Source organism: Petaurus breviceps, unplaced genomic scaffold, assembly GCF_028583685.1.
Source record: "Petaurus breviceps papuanus isolate PSGF00001 unplaced genomic scaffold, PetGlider_PUasm1.0 90845, whole genome shotgun sequence".
Lineage (NCBI taxonomy): Eukaryota > Metazoa > Chordata > Mammalia > Diprotodontia > Petauridae > Petaurus > Petaurus breviceps.
In genome coordinates this window covers 7,127,144-7,146,419 of record NW_027187359.1, presented here as the reverse complement: position 1 = coordinate 7,146,419, position 19,276 = coordinate 7,127,144, and the positions used below count along the sequence as shown (strand labels likewise).

Sequence of the window (19,276 nt, the reverse complement as noted above, 5' to 3'; positions counted from 1 at the left end):
GCTTATGCTACATCTACGGCACCATCTAGCTTCTGTACATAGTAGGTGCTTAATAAATGCTTATGCTACATCTATGGCACCACTTAGCTTCTGTACATAGTAGATGCTTAATAAATGCTTATTAAATTCAAAAATACCAGTTTTGATACCCAAAACCAATGAATTCAGAAGTACCTGAATCACTCTGTAGTGTTACTAGGGAGACATTCTGGTATGGTGGAAAGAACACTGACTCTAGAGTTAGAGAATGTGGGTTCAAATCCTGCCTGTGATGCTTACTACCTTCATGATCATGAGTAAATAACAACTTCCATGGACCACAGTTTCCTTACCGGTGAAAAGAGGGGGTTAGATTAGCTGGTCTCTGAGATCCTACCAGTTCCAGATCCATGATTCCATAATTTATCATCCTAGTTTGGGGGTATGGAGGGGTTATTAGTGCCCAGCAGCAGTCCCCTGCTTAACTGTACTTCTGGAATTCTGATTCCTTTCCTATGGAGTAGATGTTAACTGTGCTTCCCTTAATAAATAGCTGTGGGCTTGAATTTGGTCTTTGTATATGTCTGGGAGCTGCCCACCCACTCTCCTGCTTCATAGACAAGACAGGATCAGTGCTTTCCTACAAGCTGAAGCCTGTCCTGTCTCCAGAAGATGGGAAGCTTAGAGGCTGAAATCATTCTACTGAGAAGGCCTCCAGCCCTGGCCCCAGAAGGGAAGGATCTCTCCCCCGTTTTCTGTAGTTGTGCATCTGTCTCCAGGCTTCTTCCATTTTCTGGGGGCAGCTGGAGACAGCCAAAGCCAGGGGGTGGGGATGGGGGTGGAGGGAACTCCAGAGGGACAGTCATCTAGCAGGCCACAGCCAGAATGATTTTTCCTCAACATGTCTAATCTGATTCTTTCTGAATGAGAATTATTATCAGGTAAGCAGTACGTTTCTGGGCAAGCAGGGGCACTGTGTCCACAGTCAAGCCAGAGGGTTTAGAGCAAAGGTGTTCCTGAGATACTTGAATACTCAAAATAGGGACTGGGGCACAGATAGGCTTGAGGGCAGGGGTAGAGGTGTGTCCATGGAAGAAATACATGTAAATAACACTCAGAGTCACAGCATATCCTCTGGGTCTAGTCCGGTATTGTGCAGGAATAAGGCCTGGCACACACTTACTATTTAGATATATTTTCTGTGAATTCTTGTTTTGACTACACATGGTGACCTTCCACCCAGAAGAAGAAATGCCAAGAGGCAGGGGTGGGTCAACATGGCGAGAGGAAAGGTTGCGGGGTAGGCAGGAGTGGAATAGGTCTTTGCTCTTGCTTCAGTTCTCCTCCGCATCTATAGGATGGCCAGAAACATCAGATAAGACCATGGCGGGTAGGTAGCATAGTGAATAGAGTGCTGGACCTGGAATCTGAAAGACCTAAATTCAAACCCTGCCTCGGACATTCTCTTAGTTCTATGACTCTGGGCATGTCATTAAATCTCTGTCTACCTCAGTTTCCTCATCTGTAAAATGGGGACAAATATAGGGTGTTCCAAGAATCAGTGCATTTTTAAACTAATAAAGCTTAAAACTGTCCTAAGACTTTTGGAACGCCCTCTAATCACATCTACCCCACAGGATTACTATGAGGATTAAATGAGATAACATGAGAAAGCACTTTGCAAACCTAAAACTGACATACAAATGTTGGCTGTTCTTTCTATTGGCATTATAGAGTTAGAAGTCCCCTTCTAAGGGACCTTAGAAGCCGTTGGATCCGTTCCAACTCTGTCAGTTTAATGATGGAAGAAACTGGCTCAAAAAGGTGGGTGATGTATGAAGCCAGGTCTTCCTTATTTCCAATCCAGTGCATTTAGACTCACCCCATGCTGCCTCTCCAAAGACTGGTGGGATTGTTTTTTTCATTCATCTGAGGCTAGGCTGTGTCTGGCTCCATGCCAGATGGAGGGTATGGTCTGAATCCAGGTAGCAGTGTTCTTGGGGGCAGTTTAGACTAGCCCCAGGTCACCTTTGGGGCTGAAGAACAAAATGGACCCAGGAATCAAACTCAGGACCAGTCCGGTGTCCCTGAGACTCCTTGGATAGGCAGATTCTATGGAGCTTCTGAAGGTTAGGAGAGATAGGCTGGGGCTTTCTCTCAGGGCTAGCTTGGACCTTGGCTCTTGATATCTAGAGGTTCTCAAACCCCAAAAGGCTTTTGTTTATGTAGGTTGTAACTACTGATATTTACCACATTAGAAATTAACATGTCTTAGTATTATTACAAAAATAGTTTTGACCTTTTAAACTGCCTTAAAGGGTCTTGGGGATTCCTAAGATATCCCAACCACATTTTTAAAGAAACGTTGTTTTAAAGAGAAAAAAAGGGCATGTTTGCTTCAGAGTGGTATAATAGAGAGAGCACTGGCTTCTTAGTAAATACATGTCACTGGATCATGGACTTACAGCTGGAAGAGACCTTGGAGTCCACCTAGGCAACCCCCCTTTATAGATTAGGGACTCACCAAGGTCATACAGGCAATAAGTAGCAGAGCTGAGATCTGAACCCAGGTCCTCAGATTCTAAATCCAGCCAGAGATCCATGTTCTAATCCTGGTTCTGTTACTTTTCTGTGAAACAGGGATAATAATATTTGTGCTACCTACACCTCACTGGGTAGTTGTAAAGCCAATGCTAAATAAACCTTAAAGGGATATGTAAATGTCACAGGATATCCTGTGGATTCTTACCAAATCTCAATGCTATAAACTTGTCTCCCGTCTCCTTCTAATAATAATAATTAATTATAGTAATAATATTCAAAGAACAAGCCAGGGAAGACCTTGACCAGCCTCTCCTGCAAAGTCCATTACCAGGGTCATCGGGACTATCCCACTGCCTTTTCTTTCCTTCTTCCCCAACCTGTCTCCTCTGCAAACATACTCAATGGCCTTTTCTCCACCCTGAGACCGTTTCTAAAGTCACTCTCTATGCCAAGAACAGTGAGATAAAATGTAAAGAATGATGGATTTGGAGTTAAAGAATGTGAGTTCAAATCCTACTTCTACTATTTACTTACCTGTGAGACTTTGGGCAAACGATTTAATCTCTTGGAGTTTGGTTCTGTTATCTTTAAAATGAAGGGTTTGGACTTGATGACTGCTGAAGTTTCTATGCTCCTGTGACTGAGCTCAAGGACTAAGAGCTCATGAAGCTTCTGTCCCTTTAGTCAGGAAGTTAAGGAAATCCCAAACCCAAGAGTCTAGAGGAGAGGAAGGAAGTGTCTCATTCCACTGTACCTCATTTGTCTTTTGTAGGGAGCTGTCATCAATACAAATCCAGCGATGTGAGGGCAAAAGGGCTGGGGATTCAGAGAGCCTGGATTCTAGCTCTGGCTCTGCCCCCGACTCACTCTGTGACCTTGTCCTTAGACCAGTTCTTTCAGTGCCCTCACCCTCAGTATCCTCACGTATAAAGAAAAGGTACCCAATGTTTTCTAAGCTTCTTTTGATCTATAATATTCTTTGACTCTATAGTCAGCACTAGAATATTTTCTCCTTTTCCTCTTTCCAGTTTGGGTGACTGGGGAAAATAAAAAGTGTTTGCTCTTAGCATAGTGTTTGGTACACAGTAGCCATTTAATAAATGCTCGCTGATTGATTGTGCCTGAGAAAGTGGAGGACTGGGTGACCATGTTGATGAGGGGAAGAGAATAGGGAGAGACAGGAGTGAGGAGAGAAAGAGAGACAGAGACACAGCGAGACAGACAGAGACAGAGGGACAAAGATAGACAGAGACAGGGAGACAGAGACAGAGAGATAAAGACAATGACATAGAGAGGGAGAGATAGAGACATATACAGAGAGGGACAGAGACAGAGAGAGAGATGTAGACAGAGACAGACAAATAGATACACAGAGAGAAAGAAAAGGGAGAAAGGAGAGGAAAAAGGAAGATAAGAAAAGAGAGAATCCCTCTTTCTCCCCCTCTTCTTCCTCCTCTTTCTCCTCCTCCTCCTCCTCTTCCTTCTTCTTCCCCCCTCCTCCTCTGAGCAGCAGGTAGCAGTGGACTCCCACAGGACTAAGCAGGTCAAAGAGTCCACAAACTGGGATCTGTGGCTCAGAAGATTTATTCATATCTTCCAGCTCTGTATCTGCCATCCTGTGAATGCTAATTTTATTTCCTTCCTTTAAATAAAAATTTTGACTTTAATGTTGTGAACATTGAAAGAATATAAACTCCTTGAGGACAAGGATTGTTTCATTTTTATCATCATGTGACCAGAGCCTAATACAGTTCTTGGCACATAGTAGGTACTTAATTAATCAATGCTTGATTGATTTTTGTTCACAAGTGGGCAGTTGGTCTCATTATTCTGGGGGGGGGGGTGTGGGTACTTTCATACACTGTCCCAGATTTCCTTTGTGTGAGCTATAAGTCAAAAGAATGAGAAAATTTCCCAGAGTGTACCATAGTCTCCTTATGTCACGAGGATATCTGACACAAGAATACATTTCTGTACTCCCCTAACAAATGCATACACTTACTGAATACCTCCTTTTCCCTTTTCCTTCTTCCCTCCTCTCTCTCCTCCTGTGGTGTGGCTAAGCCTTCCACATTTACTTGAGTGACTGGGCAAAGCCCCTGCAATCTGGCGGGCTCCCCTCCTCTCCCAGCCCCACCCTTCCACTCCAGTTCCAGCTCTGGTCTCATTCTGGTTAGAGCAGCGAGTCTCTTGCCAGGACACTCTGGCTTAAGTATCAGCCGGGAACCTGGCGTTTCCTCGTTCTCTCGCTCCTGGCATTTTAGAACTCCCACTGTTCCACCCCAGTCCCAGAACAACTGCTGCAGCCTCATGAAACCAGAGCTGGCATCATAGATAGACTCTCAGCCACCCTGTCTGGTTCAGCTTGAGGAGGGTGTGAGGGGTGCCAGAGTGGGGTGGAAGCAGCAGAATGTGATGAAAAAATAACACTGGGTTTGGAATCAGTAGGCATTGGTTTGAATCTCGATTTGGCTACCTGTGTGTCTGTGGGAAAGTCACTTCTTCATTTCTCTGCTTAATCTATTTCCTCCTCCAGTTACCCTGTTTCCTCAGCTGTAAAAAGAAGGGGTTGGATTTATATGATTTCTAAGGTTCTCTCTAGCATTTTCTTAGGATCATAAGGTGGCTGGCCAGGGGTAGGTGCAGAATGGAGCCCTGGGAATGAGAGCAGCTGTGGTCGGGATGACCGTGAAACATAAACCAGATGTCTCTGGGCTCAGGACCACTGGTGACAATTAGGGGTAACTCCTATTTTGGCTTACTCTGTTTCCCAGTAGCTCGGAGCCAGACCATTTTTCTTGTTCTTGGTTTCTTGGACGCTCACACAATTCTCACTAAGGGTGCCTTTGGAGTTGGGGCTGAGGGCCTAGATTTCCTCTTTATGTGTCTCCTCCTCCTGTACTGGAAGAGAGCAAGGGGCCAGCTGCAATGTGCCCCTAAATGGGAAATGGAAGAGAGAGGCCTGAGCTTAGCCACAAGGACCTTAGTAAAACGGGGGCAATACCAGGTGGGGAAGAGAATGGGGAGGGGGGTTTGGCAGAGCTCAGGCTGCATCTTCTGGGCATCAGAGGCATATGCTGCATCTGCAAACAGTGAAGGATGCAGTCAGGTGGGTCCCTCCGTGGGGGCAATGGTGACATTGGTTAGAAAGCCTGGAACAATCTCAATGAGAGGGTGGTATCAGGTATCAGTAAGACCAACTCCAAATCAGAGCTTGGCCCTCATGGTTTGGGAATCAGACAAAATGATAGACAATGGCATCAAGGAATGCCAGAAAGGGTAGTGGGAGTCGGAGGGGGGATGGTAGGTGCAGAAATTAGCCCAGGAAAATAACTGTTTCTGGTGTCTTCCTTCTCTAAGAGCAGTGCAGCGGAGTGGACCTTGAAGCCAGCACCAGTAGAGCAGGGATCATGGCTCAGCTCTACCTCTAACACTCTGTAAGACCTTGGACACGGACTAGGGCCTGTTCTGTCTGTCAGATTCTATGACTGCTCTTACCAGAGGGCAAAAGCCACAACTGACCCAGGGATTGGGTGCGTCATCTTGCTCACTGTGGCAATCACAACGCCCCAGCAGTACCTGGTCTGGCCCCTGCTTGGGACTGACCTGGGGGTTGGTCAGGGAAAAAAACTTTGGAATTTGGGGAAAAATTTTTTTTCCCTTTAAAATAAATCAAAACCCAGATCTTCCACTTGAGCTGCCAGCTGAACACCATTTTTAGTGGCAATTTACTCTATATTCATCTGCACTTGTTTATGTTTCCCTTGTGAGCATTTTAATGTCTCGGTCTGGTGTTTTGCCTGTCTCCCTTTCGGACTGGGGGCTGTATCTCCTCTGACCACATAGTTCCTTTCTGAGTAGCAGCTTGGTATGATAGATAGAACTCTGGATTTGTAATCAAAGAACCTGGATTCAAATCCCAACTCTCTGTCTCTCTGTCTCTGTCTCTGTCTGTCTGTCTGTCTCTCTCTCTTTCACTCTCTCAGTGACTGTGGACAAGTCTTTACCTCTGTAGACCTCAGTTACTTAATCTGTAAAAATGAAGGGATTGTACTTGTTGTTGAGTCATTTCAGACTCTTTGTGACTCCATTTGGGGTTTTCTTGACAAAGATACTGAAGTGGTTTGCCATTTCCTTCTCTAGCTTATTTTGCAAATGAGGAAACTGAGGCAAACAGAGTTAAGTGACTTGCCCAGGGTCACACAGTTAGTAAGTGTCTGAGATCAGATTTGAATTCATGTCCTTCTGACTCCAGGTCCAATACCCTATCCACTGTGCTACCCTGCTGCTCATTGCCACCTAGCAGCCCATAGGGATTGTACTACATGACCACTAAGATTCCTTCCATCATGAATCTATTAGCCTTTTAATTGGCTTCCCTGCCAAGGTTCTTTTCTCTTCAGTCCATTTCCCACATAAAGCTATTAGAGTGAATTTCTTAAAGCATATGTTTGATCATGTCATTCTCCCATTCTAAACTCCGGTGGCTCTTTGTTAACTGTGGGAGCAAATAAAATCCCTCCTGTTCTGACCGTAACTTATTTTCCCAGCCTTATTACATATTACTACTGCTTGTGCCCTCCCCACCCAATCACCTTGTGTCTAATTTATATTTTTATGCACGTATAGTGCATGTGTTTTTATATAGTTATACATACATATGTTGTATATGAGAGAATGCAAGCTCCTCAAGGGCAAGGTCTTTTTCATTTTGTCTTTGTCTCTTTAGCGCCAAACACCATGCCTAGTACACAGTAAGTGCTTAATAAATGCTTGTTAATTGGTTGATTAATCTTGTAACACTCACGCCACTATACATGTGGACAGACTGACTTTTTTTTCAAAGTGACAAGTGGTGATATTCTATGTACCAGTCCAGAAGGACCTGAGTGATATTGGGCACAGGGCTTATAGTCAGGGGTCCTGGGTTCAAGTCCACAATTTGTCATTTAATCACTTCAGACTTCTCTCATTTTCCAGTTTCTTTCAGCTTTCAGTCTCTAACCAATGAGAGATCTTTCTGTCCACTGATCACAAGGCAGCCCATAAAACTTCCCAGCCTGTGACATGGGGATGATTATAGGATAGGGCACCTTATAGGAGTCACCTCACAGGACTGGGGATGGTGAGGCTCAAATGAAATAAAGGAGCACTTTGCAAAACCTAAAAGTATGTCAGCTACATTATGATTCAGATCCCTAAGGTTCTTGCTAGCTCTAAAGCCTATGATCTCATCCATGATCCATTATCCCCTAGGGCCCTCCCAGCTTGACATTGTTCTATGGTCCCGAAGGAGAGAAAATGTAGGGACAGAAAAGTATATCAGTCTAGATCCAGAAGGACCATTCAGAGGTCATTTAATCCTACACCTTCATTGAAGAGATGCAAAAACTGAGGCCCAGAGAAATCCAATGGCTTGCCCAAAGTAACTCAGGTCTTAAAAGCAGTGCTTGGACTGGGATCTAGGTCTCCTGACCCATTGAATAGTACTCTGACTGCTTAGCCACACTGCTTCAGCTACCTGCCATTGCAGGGTGGTTGTGAGGCAAGAATTGATCAGGCCTTCATGTGCTAGGGAAATGGAAGCTTATCTTTTGGACGATGAGATCTGACAGGAGGATCTTGATTTAAAATTGCTGTGACTGTGGGTAACAGGTTAGTCAAATGCCCTCCTTCCCTCAGAAAGAAAGCTCATACAAAAAGGAAAGGCTCTCCCCCCAGAGCCTTCCAGCCCCAAGGGAGACTGCCCCCATGTATATATATGCTAGAAATTGGGGTCTTTGATCTTTCCTAAAGCACACATCCAACCCATGTTACTCTCCCCTCCTCCCAAAAGAGTCAGTGGCTCCCTATTGCCTTTAGGATAAAACAATAATGATAACTAACATTTCTATATCATTCTAAGGTTTGCCAAGCTCTTTACATATTTAATCTCATTCAATTCTCACAAAAACCCCATGATGCAGGTGCTATTATTACGATCTCTATTTTAAAAATGAGGAAAGTGAGGCTGAGGAAAGTGAAATGGCTTGCCTAGCATTACACAAGTAGTAAGCTGTCTGAAGTGGGATTTGAACTCAGGTCTTCCTGACTCCTGTTCAGGCATTTGATCCATTAGATTACCTCCTTTTGGCATTTAACTAGACCAGCTTTCCAGGCCAGGAAGCTTGGCGCAGTGGAAAGACATTGGGATCCCGGTCTTAACCCCAGCTCTTCCAGGCTGAGCTCTTTAACTTTGGGCGATCAATTTACAAGCATTTGGAAAGTGTCCATTATATGCCAGAGGATACAGAGACAAAATTGCAATGGTTTTTGCCTTCAGCCTAGCAACTTCTCCTCTCTGGGCCTCAGTTTCTTCATATACAAAATTAGGGAGTTGTACCAAATGGTGGTTTTTTTTTTTTTTTTTTTTTGTAAATCATGAGTTTTGACCTAATGATTTCTACGTTCTAGCTGTTGATACATAGATACTACCCTCTGGGAGATTAATAACTCAAAAGTAATTCAGTTGAGGTTCTTATCAATGAACATAGGTAAGGTCAAAAGGAAAAGTTTTTCCTTGGAGGTTTCTTTCTAGACTAAGACCTGGTGAGCAAGTCAAAGAGTAACTAACAGAGATCTTGCTGTCTCCACCAGTGACAAGGCAGTCCATAAACAGTTTCATCTCACAATGCATGGGCCCAGGCTCTATCTGGGTGTGGTAGCATATGGAAAAGGCTGCAGGGGCCATCCAAGGGACACTCAGAAGGGAAAAAAGAAGGATCATTTTACATAGATCTGACTCCTGCTGTTTTGGAAGGTGGCCCACCCAGGCTGTCAAAGGGGCCCTGAAGCAGAAGCAGCTGCTGCCTCTGAGCTTTCTATCAGTCAAAAATTGAATGCCTGGATCGAAATGCCCAACAGCAGTACCTTTGTCCCACTTCCAACCCTTCCCCTCAAGCCCCCTTGCCCCCATGCCAACCACTTGCAGGTACTCTGTGAGAGTCTGCTACAACATAGAAGCTGACAGTCAGACCCAAGATGGCAGGTGCAGTGGGTCTTGGTGATCAGAAAGGGAAAGGTGAGGGATAATTAAGGGGCTGAAGCTGAGAACTAAAGACTCTGAGAGGGGGAGTGTGGGACAACCATGGTGCTGGCACACTGCCCTAATGCTGTTTCTCCTCTTACCAAAAGCATCATAAATTTATAATCACCAGAACCACATATTGTCTATCTCCCTCTGGCTGCTTTTAGTCTTTTACTTCCTGGAGTATAAGGTTCATTTTGGAAAGTAAGAAGGGGGTCTGGTTTCAGGGTATGTGTGAATGTCCATTGTTGTCCCTGCCCTCCTCCTCATTATTATCATGTTGACATTACTTTTTATTTTTTACTATATGTTTTGTATCTTTCTGAGTATATCTCTCTTCTCCTCTTCCCCCCTCCCCCCGCCCCATATCATGTAAGCTTCCTGTGGGCAGGGACTGTTTTTACTTTCATCTTTCTATTGCTTAACACCATACCTTGTACTTAGTAGGCTATTAATAAATGCTTGCTGACTTAGATTGGGTATGTGCTATATGCAAAGGCATAGGGTTATAGGTTTAGAGCTAGAAGGGACCTTTGTGATCATCTAATGCAATCAATCCTATCAATTCATTTTATTTTTTAAAGTTTCATTGGTATCTTTTTTTATATTATCTTTTTTTCCAAATATACTCTCTCCCCTCATATTCAGTGAACTTTCCCTTGGAACAAAAATTTTTCAACAATATTGTCACATTAACCTTGGCCATCAACATCCTCAATACATCACATTCATGGTCACCCATCTCTCCAATGACAGGAAGTAGACACATTTTCTTATGCTGGGACCAAATATTAATTATTTTACAAATGAAGAAGCAGTGGGTTGAAGAAGTAAAGCTACTTGCCCAAGATGACATAGGGAATAAACTGCAGGACCCAATTCAAGCCCAGATCCTCTGACTCTAAAGCTAGCATTCTTTCCACTGTACCACATAGGTGATTAGGATTTGAATGTGCAGAGACATAAGTATGTTTTCAAGGAACTTGTAGTATAGCTAGATGAACACAACTTATAAATAGCAATGCTTAATAGCATAAGCTAAGGGTCAAATGTCAATATGCCATCCTTTGGGTCTACCAGATTCCCTACCTCAGAGTCATCCTTGACAATTTCCCTTAAGTCACCATCTCTTGTCGATTTTCTCTTAGCAAAACATCCCCTATCCATTCCATCCTCTCCATTCAGAGAGTCTCTACCCTAGTTCAGTCTCTCATAACCTTCTAATTGGTTTTCCTACCTCTATTCCCTTTCCTTTCCAATCCTCTCCACAACCAGATAAATAGTTGTTCCTAAAATGCAGACCTGAACATGTCACCCCCACTGTTCTTCAAGGATCCTCTCCTATCTCCAGGACAAAATGCAAGATCCTCAGCCCTCCCTTAATATGTCTTCCACCTATCTTTCTATTCTTGCTACATATGATTCCCCTCCAGGTACTCTCCATTTCAGACAAACTAATCTAGGTGTTACTTGTTTATCACATTCTATCTCCTGTCTATATTCCTTTGCCAAGTAGTCTCCAATGACTGCCCTGTACTCCTGCTTCAAATCCCTAGTTTCCTTCAAAGCACAGCCCTGAGTCCAACCTCCTGCACTCAACCTCTCCTGAACCCTCCCATTTAATATGCATTTTCTCTTTCTTCAAGGGAATTGGGACAGGACTTGTGATTTCATTGGTTATAAAAACTCCCAGGAAATACTTTCTATACCTAAACCAAGTATTTTCTCTGCAACTTATTACAGTAGAGTTTCCTAGGATACTGAGAGGTTAAGTGATTTGTCTAGGATCATGCAACCAGTTTGTGCCAAAGGTAGGACTTGAACCAAGATCTTCTTGAGTCAGAGGCTAGCTCTATCTATAACAACCTACTGCCTTTCCTTCCTCTTGATATTGTTTTATACATGACTTCTCAAAAGTCTTAGTAACAATTTAAGCTATTAAAATTTAAAACTGCACCAACACTTTTGGGACACCCTGTATTATTTGGTATTGACTTACTTGTGTGCATGTTAAATCTCCCTAGTAAAATGTAAGCTACTTGAGGTCAGGGTGTGTGTGTGTGTGTGTGTGTGTGTGTTTGCTTTTCTACTACCAGCACGGTATCTTGTACATAGTAATTACTTAATAAATATTTGTTAAACTAAACTGAAACAATATAGTTTATCTGGTACAGGCTGTAGCAGTCTAGAAGAAGAGGTGATCCCAGTGAGTTGGAGAGGAGGGTAAGAAGGCTTCCTGGAAGATGATTAAAGATTTTATTTGGTTCTCCAAAGTAGAATAAGACTTAGATATGCATAGAGGAGAGAAGAGGCCATCTCAGGCATAGGAATCAATATGAACTGGGGACAGTAGGCTGGAAATTTGCATGGCCACTTGGGCAAGCATTAAGTAGACTCAAGTGGAGGATTTTTGAAGCAGAGTAGGAGTAAACAGCTTTACAAGATCTGTCTGGGTCAGATAGCAGAAGATCTTAAGTGCTGGGATAAAGAGTTAAAACTTTATCATCAGTAGACAGTGGGAAGCCACTGAAGGATTCTGCACAGGGGAGTGGTGCTTTAGAAAGATTAATCTGGCAGCCATATGCAGAATGGATTGGAAGGCAGAGGGAGGGATATTGGAGCCAGGGAGATCTGCTAAGAAACTATTGCTGCAGTATAGATGTGAGGGAATTGAAGGCTAGACTAGGTTGGAACAGTGGTAATAAAAAAGAGGGGGTTGAGGGGTATATAAGAGACATTTCAAAAGAGGAATGGATAGAATGTAGTAACTGATTATATTTGGAGGTGATTCAAAGACCTTTTTAACTGGATCCCTAGAACCAGTTAGGCAGGTGGTCTCCAGGGTAGGTGGGGGTAGGAAGAAGGAAAAGAATAAAAAAATGAGAGCCTAGACCATCCTGGTCACATCAATTTTGATCGAGGTAGTAGCCTTCTCCCCAAAGAACCCCGGGCCCAGTCATTATAACCTATCCTACAGTATCCAGCTGGAATTGTAGCATGAGATTTATTTCCCTTTTGACTATATCGGCTCCTGATGACATACCCGTAGTCTTCAGAAAGGAGCAAAATAAGCAAAGTCCTTCCCCCAAAATCAGGACTACTTGCCCCCATTATGCAGGGACAAATACTGGGGCACCAAGTTCCTCAGAAGGCCAGGAGCTCAGCTGAGAACAGAAAACAGACCAGTGATCAGTCACTGAGCCCCACTAATTACCCATCATATTACACTACCCCCTTTCTTTGATTCCAAGGAAAACACCTCAACCCCTTTCCTCAGACCAAACCTGGGAAATGGGGCATGAGAGTTGGTGGGAGATCAACATCTGTCAAGGGTAAGGATCTGTAAGAAAAGATGAGAATGAAGGTGATGGAAAGAGAATCAGGTTTCACCAGAGCTTCCTAGCTTCTAGGAAGGAACTGGAGGGTTTATGAGAAAGAGGAGGGGCAGGGGTTGTTTTCTCTTGCCTGGATCCTCCTGGATGTTACACTCCAGCATAAACTCTTCCTTTAAGATGTGAAGAAGGGAGCTGAAAAGCCGGCAAAAGGCTGGGTATGCAATGGGAAGGTGTGTGTTCTTCAGTGAGCCTCCCTGTCACAGAGAAAACTCCCTTCTCTCCCTCCACAGTCCCCTGCACTATCCTGCAGGCTTGGCCCTGTTGAAGAACATTTTCCTGGAACCAGCCTCCCTAAGGGAGGAATGACTGTGGGTGTGGGTCTGTCAGCCTGCACTAGCTGAGAAGGGGAGAATTCTAATTATTCCTATAAGGTGATTCTCTTCTGGGACAGCAGGAAGGAAAGGAGAGTAGAGCTGGGTTGGGAATTCCAGCTCCAGGCTGTCAGTCCCAAGAGAAATTTTTTAAAATTACACACCCATTTCCCCTTCACACACATGCACACACTAATACATATACAGTCACACACCCTTTAGCACATACAGAGTCCCACGCAGTCCCTTATTCTTCCAGATGCGCTGGGTGCCATGTCTAAGATTTCAAAAGCCTTACAGGAAAACCTGCCACTTGCTTTTTTAGTTACAGCTCCGAGATTCACACACCTTCCGTAGCAATAAATAAATGAAACCCGCGTTCACCGACTCAGCTCCCAACACACACACACACACACACACACACACACACACACACAGAGTAACATAGAAACAACCGTACAGTCACACTCTGACACGCTTACTTTCATTCACATCCCCTAACGGTGGTACATACAGTGGGATATTGTCTTTTTCAAACACAGGGACAATTTTTCTCTTTTCTGCAACCCCAATTCCGGGCCTCATGAACTCCCTTGCTGGGCCTGAGCCAAGTTCAGAGAGGTCGAAAAGTGAGGCTCGTGAAGTCCTCCACTAAGAGCTCAGAGCCCAGAGCCCAGGAGCAGGACGATAGAGTCTTGCCCTGCTCTCTGTAGACGAGAGGGAGTCGTGCCCGTTTTGCTTTTTGCTCTCCCAGCAGTCAGGGCTCTCTGAGACCAGACTGGTAAACTACGAGTGCGCTAAAGGGGAAGGGTCTTAGGCTATGCAGAGGCGGCTGTTGAGGGAGGGACTCTCAGCTCCCCTGCCTAGGACTAGAGGCTCCCTTCGTCCAGGAAAAACTGAACTACCATAGTGGCCCCGCTTTTCAGCTTCTTCTCACCTCGGCACTCAGTGCCTACATATCCTCTTGGTCTCGGCGCCACCTCTCCCCGTTCCTTGTTCTCTCTGTGCCTTAGTACCCTATGACCCCAAGGTCCTCAGCCTAGCTCCCCCTTCCCGTCCCCAGGGCCCTCTCTTCTTTCCTCCCTTCACTCCCCAGAGGCTAGCTCTTCCGTCTCTCCTTCCTCCCCTTGGTGTCCGTGGCCGACCGCTCCCCTGGGGCCCCGTCCCACACTGCCCCGTCCCCTCCCGGCTGGGTTACCGATGGTGGTGATGACTGTGATGGCGAAGTAGAAGGAGCCCGCAAAGCGCCACTGTACGCCGGCCTTGTGTGGCTTGAGCAGCAGGACCACGCGTTCCAGCTCCTCGTAGCCGCCCTGACTGAGGTTGTAGCGCGCCCGGAGCTCCAGCTGCTTTCGCTCCAACCGCTGCCTGTCCGTGGTTTCCGGCTCCGACTCGAGCGCGTCGAACACAGCGGCGCCCACCAGCAGGTAGGTGAAGGTGCAGACGATCAGCGCCAGCGTGCGCACGTTCTGCCGCTTCATCGTCCCGCCCGAGCAGCGGACCTAGAGCCCTGGCCTCGCCGGGCTCCCCCGGCTCCAGCCGCCGCCGCCGCCGCCACCACCACCGCTGCTGCTGCCGCCGCTGCTGCTGCCGCTGCCCCGTAGGCGGCCTGGGGCATGGCTGCGCTAGGCTTCTCCAGCGCTTGAGGGGACCAGTGGCTCCTCTGCTGCTGGGCTCGGCGATCTATCTGTGGCTGCCGCCGGGGCCGCGTCGGAGCTGTCCCTTCAGCACCACCCACCCTCCTTTCTCGGCCCTGCCCCCCTAGCTCCCTGGCGGCCTGGCTCCCGCCAGACCTCCCGTCCAGCCAAATAAGGACTGGGGAGATGCACAGAGGTAGGAGAGGGGGATGGGGGAGGCAGAGGGGAGAGAGAGGGATAAAAGGAAAGAGAGAGAGAGAGAGAGAGAGAGAGAGAGAGAGAGAGAGAGAGAGAGAGAGAGAGAGAGAGAGAGAGATTGACTCCCCTTCATACACACATGCATTTACGAAAACACACACACACACACACACACACACACACACACTGGCATACATGGCCCTGTGCACACAGAAGCCAGCACCCAAGGAAAACCTTGTTCCTATAAAATTATGTGTCTCCCAGAGCCAGTAAATAACCTGAGACCCATTAGTCTGACAAGCAACCCTACAAAAGAATAAGCCTTTAGACACATTCCCAGCAAATCATGCTTCTTTTTCTACTCCAGATCTCTTGTGCCTTTCTTGGTGGGAAGAGTCCTGGTTGCCAGGATGGCTAGTACAGAAGGGTCTGTGGAAGATAGAACTGGTATGGCTTCTGGGCAGAGGCAGGTTTGAAACTGAGATAGGTTCCAAGTTAACTTTGAACAGCAGGCTTGGCAACAGGCAAGAAAAACTCATGGCCAAGACTGTTCCTCCTGAAAATGCCCCTGAAGAGTTTCTTGCCCTTCTATTTCTCCCCCAGTCTTAATATCTTCATCTGTCAGAAGGTGGTGGTCGCGAAACATATGTTCATAATGGGTGTGTGTGTGAAGGGTGGGGAGGAGAAGGCACATAACACTATGGCCTCCCCTTTTTCTTTTCCTGTGGCTGTGTGTTATAAGAATGACTGAGATATACTATGATGTAATGAAAAGACTCAACTGGACTTGAAGTCAGAGATTTTAATTACTGGATGTGCCAGTTTTTAACTTACCATATGACCTTTAGCAAATTATTCTTTGAACTTTAATTTCCTCATCTGTAAAATGGGTATATTTTGCAGATACGGTATAGCTGATAGAGAACTATGCTGGAAGTCAGGAAGATCTAGGTTTGAGGTATTCCTAGTAGGGATTCTACCTGCTAAGTACTTTTAGAGGCAGTGCATTGACATATGCTTTGAAGTCAGAAGGCCCAAGTTTGACTCAAGGCTCTACTAACTTGTATGATATTGGGCAACTTACTTTTTCTCCTTGTGCCTGCCTCAGTTTCCCCATTTGTAAAATGAGGGGTTTGGACTAGGTGACACCTAAGAGTCTTTTCCACTCTAAACTATTACTACTTGGCAAGGAAAGGAGTTTACCTACTGACTCCAGTGACTTGGGGGTATGGTGAAATGTCTCCCTTGGTCACCAATGTATCCTATGCCTGGCTGTATCCTTTGACTGAAATTCCCAACATTTTCTTTTATATAACAAAGGGAACTTCTATTTATAACTGTTTTCTGGGAAGAATAACAAAACCCCCCTAGAATTAACATTTTAATGTAAATTAATTTATTAGAATATTTTCACCTAGGAGGATTCTGAGCCCATAGTTAATCAAAGGGGGTAAAGAGGCATGGAAACAAAACCTTATTATCTTCCCAATATCCCTGGATCTGGAAGTTTGGGGGAAAACTTTTGGGAAACTTATAGAGTAAATGTACAGAGGAGAAGTCATCAGTAACTAACTCCAAGTGGCTATGCAAAGGAAGGAAGTATTAGAGGGGAGAGGAAAGAAAGGAATGAACATTCACTTTTCAACCTTTTGAGTTAGGTACTCTAATTATCCCCATTTTGCAGTTAAAGAAACTGAAGCAAACAGAAGTTAAGTGACTTGCCCAAGGTCACTTAGCTAGTAAGTGTCTGGGGTTGGATTTAAACTCAGGTCTTCCTGACTTCAGGCCCAGTACTCTATCTACCAGGCCACTTAGCTGCCTCAGAGCACTAGAAAGTCTAAGTGGAGGTAAGAATATCAACTCTTACTCCCATCTCAGGTAACCACATGTCCCACCAATAGCACTGAATGAAGAGATATACCTTTCAGAAAGCTATATGCCCTGGCCCATGGAGAAGGGTAGACAGAAGCTACAGGGATCCTCATAGATTTCATAATAGAGGAAAGAGTACTGGGTTTCGAGTCAGATGGCCTATACCTAAATCTAAGTTTTGCCTCTATGATCATAGGATATCATATCAATTATGAATCAGAGACTCTTAGGCCTAGTGGTCTTAGAGGTCATCTAGTCCACTTAGTAGATAGGGTCCTACACTTGGAAGCAGGTAGATTTCGGTTCAAATCCAGCTTCAGACACTTAGGAAGCCATCAGGTACAACCCTCACATTTTACAGGCAAGCAAAATGAGGATGAAAAGATGAAGGGATTTGTCCCAAGTCACACAGCTAAGTAAGCGCCAGAGCTGGGACTAAAACTGAGGCCCAAGACTCACAGGACCCAATAGTACTCTTGTTTCTATACCTAACTAGGTAGATCACAGGGACAAATGTAGAGAACATATAAAGTTCTATCTCCCTGATAATGACACAGTGAGGTAAAGGTGAGGTGAGCCTGTGTAGTGCCAAAGTAATATTTACAGCTCCTGCGATCACAATAAAAACTGTGACTATAAGTATTGCATAACGTTCGATCACAAAATATACCAAACTCTCCAGAAAGAGGACAGAACTGAAGCATTTATTTAGACATCAGAAAACCCAATCCCAAACCAGTAAGTACCAAAATCATAGTACCAAAGATATTCGGAAGCCATAATAATGCTGAGAGCCACAGCATCCTTCAGCCTTCCCACAAACCAATACAAGATCAATATTACTCACAAACGTCTCTAGCTCCTTGCCTCAACCTTCTCTCTCTCCCACTGTCTGGCTAGCTCTGACCAGCTTCCTGTGGGCTCTACTTCCCTTCAGCAAACTCCTCCCACCACAGGCTCCATGTGACCACATTCAGCCTATTGGGGGGCAGTTTATTTTCAAAGCAAGGGAAGTCTTCAAATTCCCCCCCCCCCTTAGATCTATTAAGGGGCAAGGAAGATCTTCAAATTCTCATTCTCATTACATTCAGCCCCAAGATCTTTCATGTCCCTTACTTCGCAAAAGTACATTAACAATAAATGAGAGTTTAGAGATAACTGGTGGAAAAACTGGTGTCAACAGAGATTTGCAACAATATAACTGGGATAACAGGAAAAACTTTGCACATAACACAATAGCTTAGGGTGGGGTCTTGGGCACCCACCAAAAAACTAAATGACCCATCCTCCCCCCCCCCTTGAACAAAAGGGGCTCAAAATCTTGGGTTAAGGGGCTAAGGTCTGTGAGTAAATATTGATCTTGTATTGGTTTGTGGGAAGGCTGAAGGATGCTGTGGCTTCTCAGCATTATTACAGCTTCTGAATATCTTTGGTATTATGATTCTGGTACTTACTGGCTTTGGGATTGGGTTTTCTGATGTCTAAATAAATGCTTCAGTTCTGTCCTCTATCTAGAGAGTTTGGTATATTTTGCAATTGAACATCATGAGATTCTTATAGTGATGGTCTTTATCATGATCGTGGTCACTGTAAATATTGCATTGGTGCTACAGCCTGACACCCCTCTCACATATCTTGTTACCAGGGGACATAGAAGGGAACTGGACTAGATGGAGGATTGAGAATTGAGTTGTGTGGCATAGGGCAATATTGGGAATCAGAAGGTCTAGGTCTATATGCCAAGTTCTATTATTTTCAAAGTGATCTAGGGTAAATTAGTTCTGTTTGGAACTTGGGTTCCTCATCTGTAAAAATTAGGAGGTCCAACTAGATGAGATTACCTTTAAGGTGCCATCTGGATCTGATTGATACACAATGTTTCTAAAGTCTCTACTACTCAGGGACAATCCCACAAATATAGGAACATCTCATACTTTGATTTATTTGGGCAATCCTACTTGGCTTCCTCCTTTTGCCAATGACTCAGCCAGAGGACATTTTCCAACCCTCCAGCATGAAGGCAATGCTTATCATCTCCCAGTTCACCAAGCCCTCTACCCATTTCCTTCCAGGATATATGAAAAGGCATGATCCAATCCATGGGATGCAAAGGAGTCCAAGGTGTGCCAAACTGGATATGGAATTTTTTTGCACTTTTTCATGAAATTGGTTTCCTTACCATAGCACAGTCCGGGCTTACCTGAAACTTGCAAAGGGTAAGAAATTGGTTTATAATAAATGGTGCAGCATGAAAAAGCCATAAACTCATGGTTT

At 44.8% G+C, this 19,276-nt stretch overlaps 1 protein-coding gene across 1 annotated transcript in view; it reads right to left on the bottom strand.

Moving 5' to 3' along the window:
• Positions 1 to 14,997, bottom strand: part of KCNK3 (potassium two pore domain channel subfamily K member 3) — a 65,386-nt gene extending 50,389 nt beyond the window's left edge. Inside the window, exon 1 of the mRNA XM_069072024.1 lies at positions 14,494 to 14,997. Within this exon, the coding sequence (XP_068928125.1) occupies positions 14,494 to 14,776 (283 nt within the window). The 5' untranslated portion in view covers positions 14,777 to 14,997. The remainder of the gene's footprint in view (positions 1 to 14,493) is intronic.
• Positions 14,998 to 19,276: the final 4,279 nt, after the last annotated feature.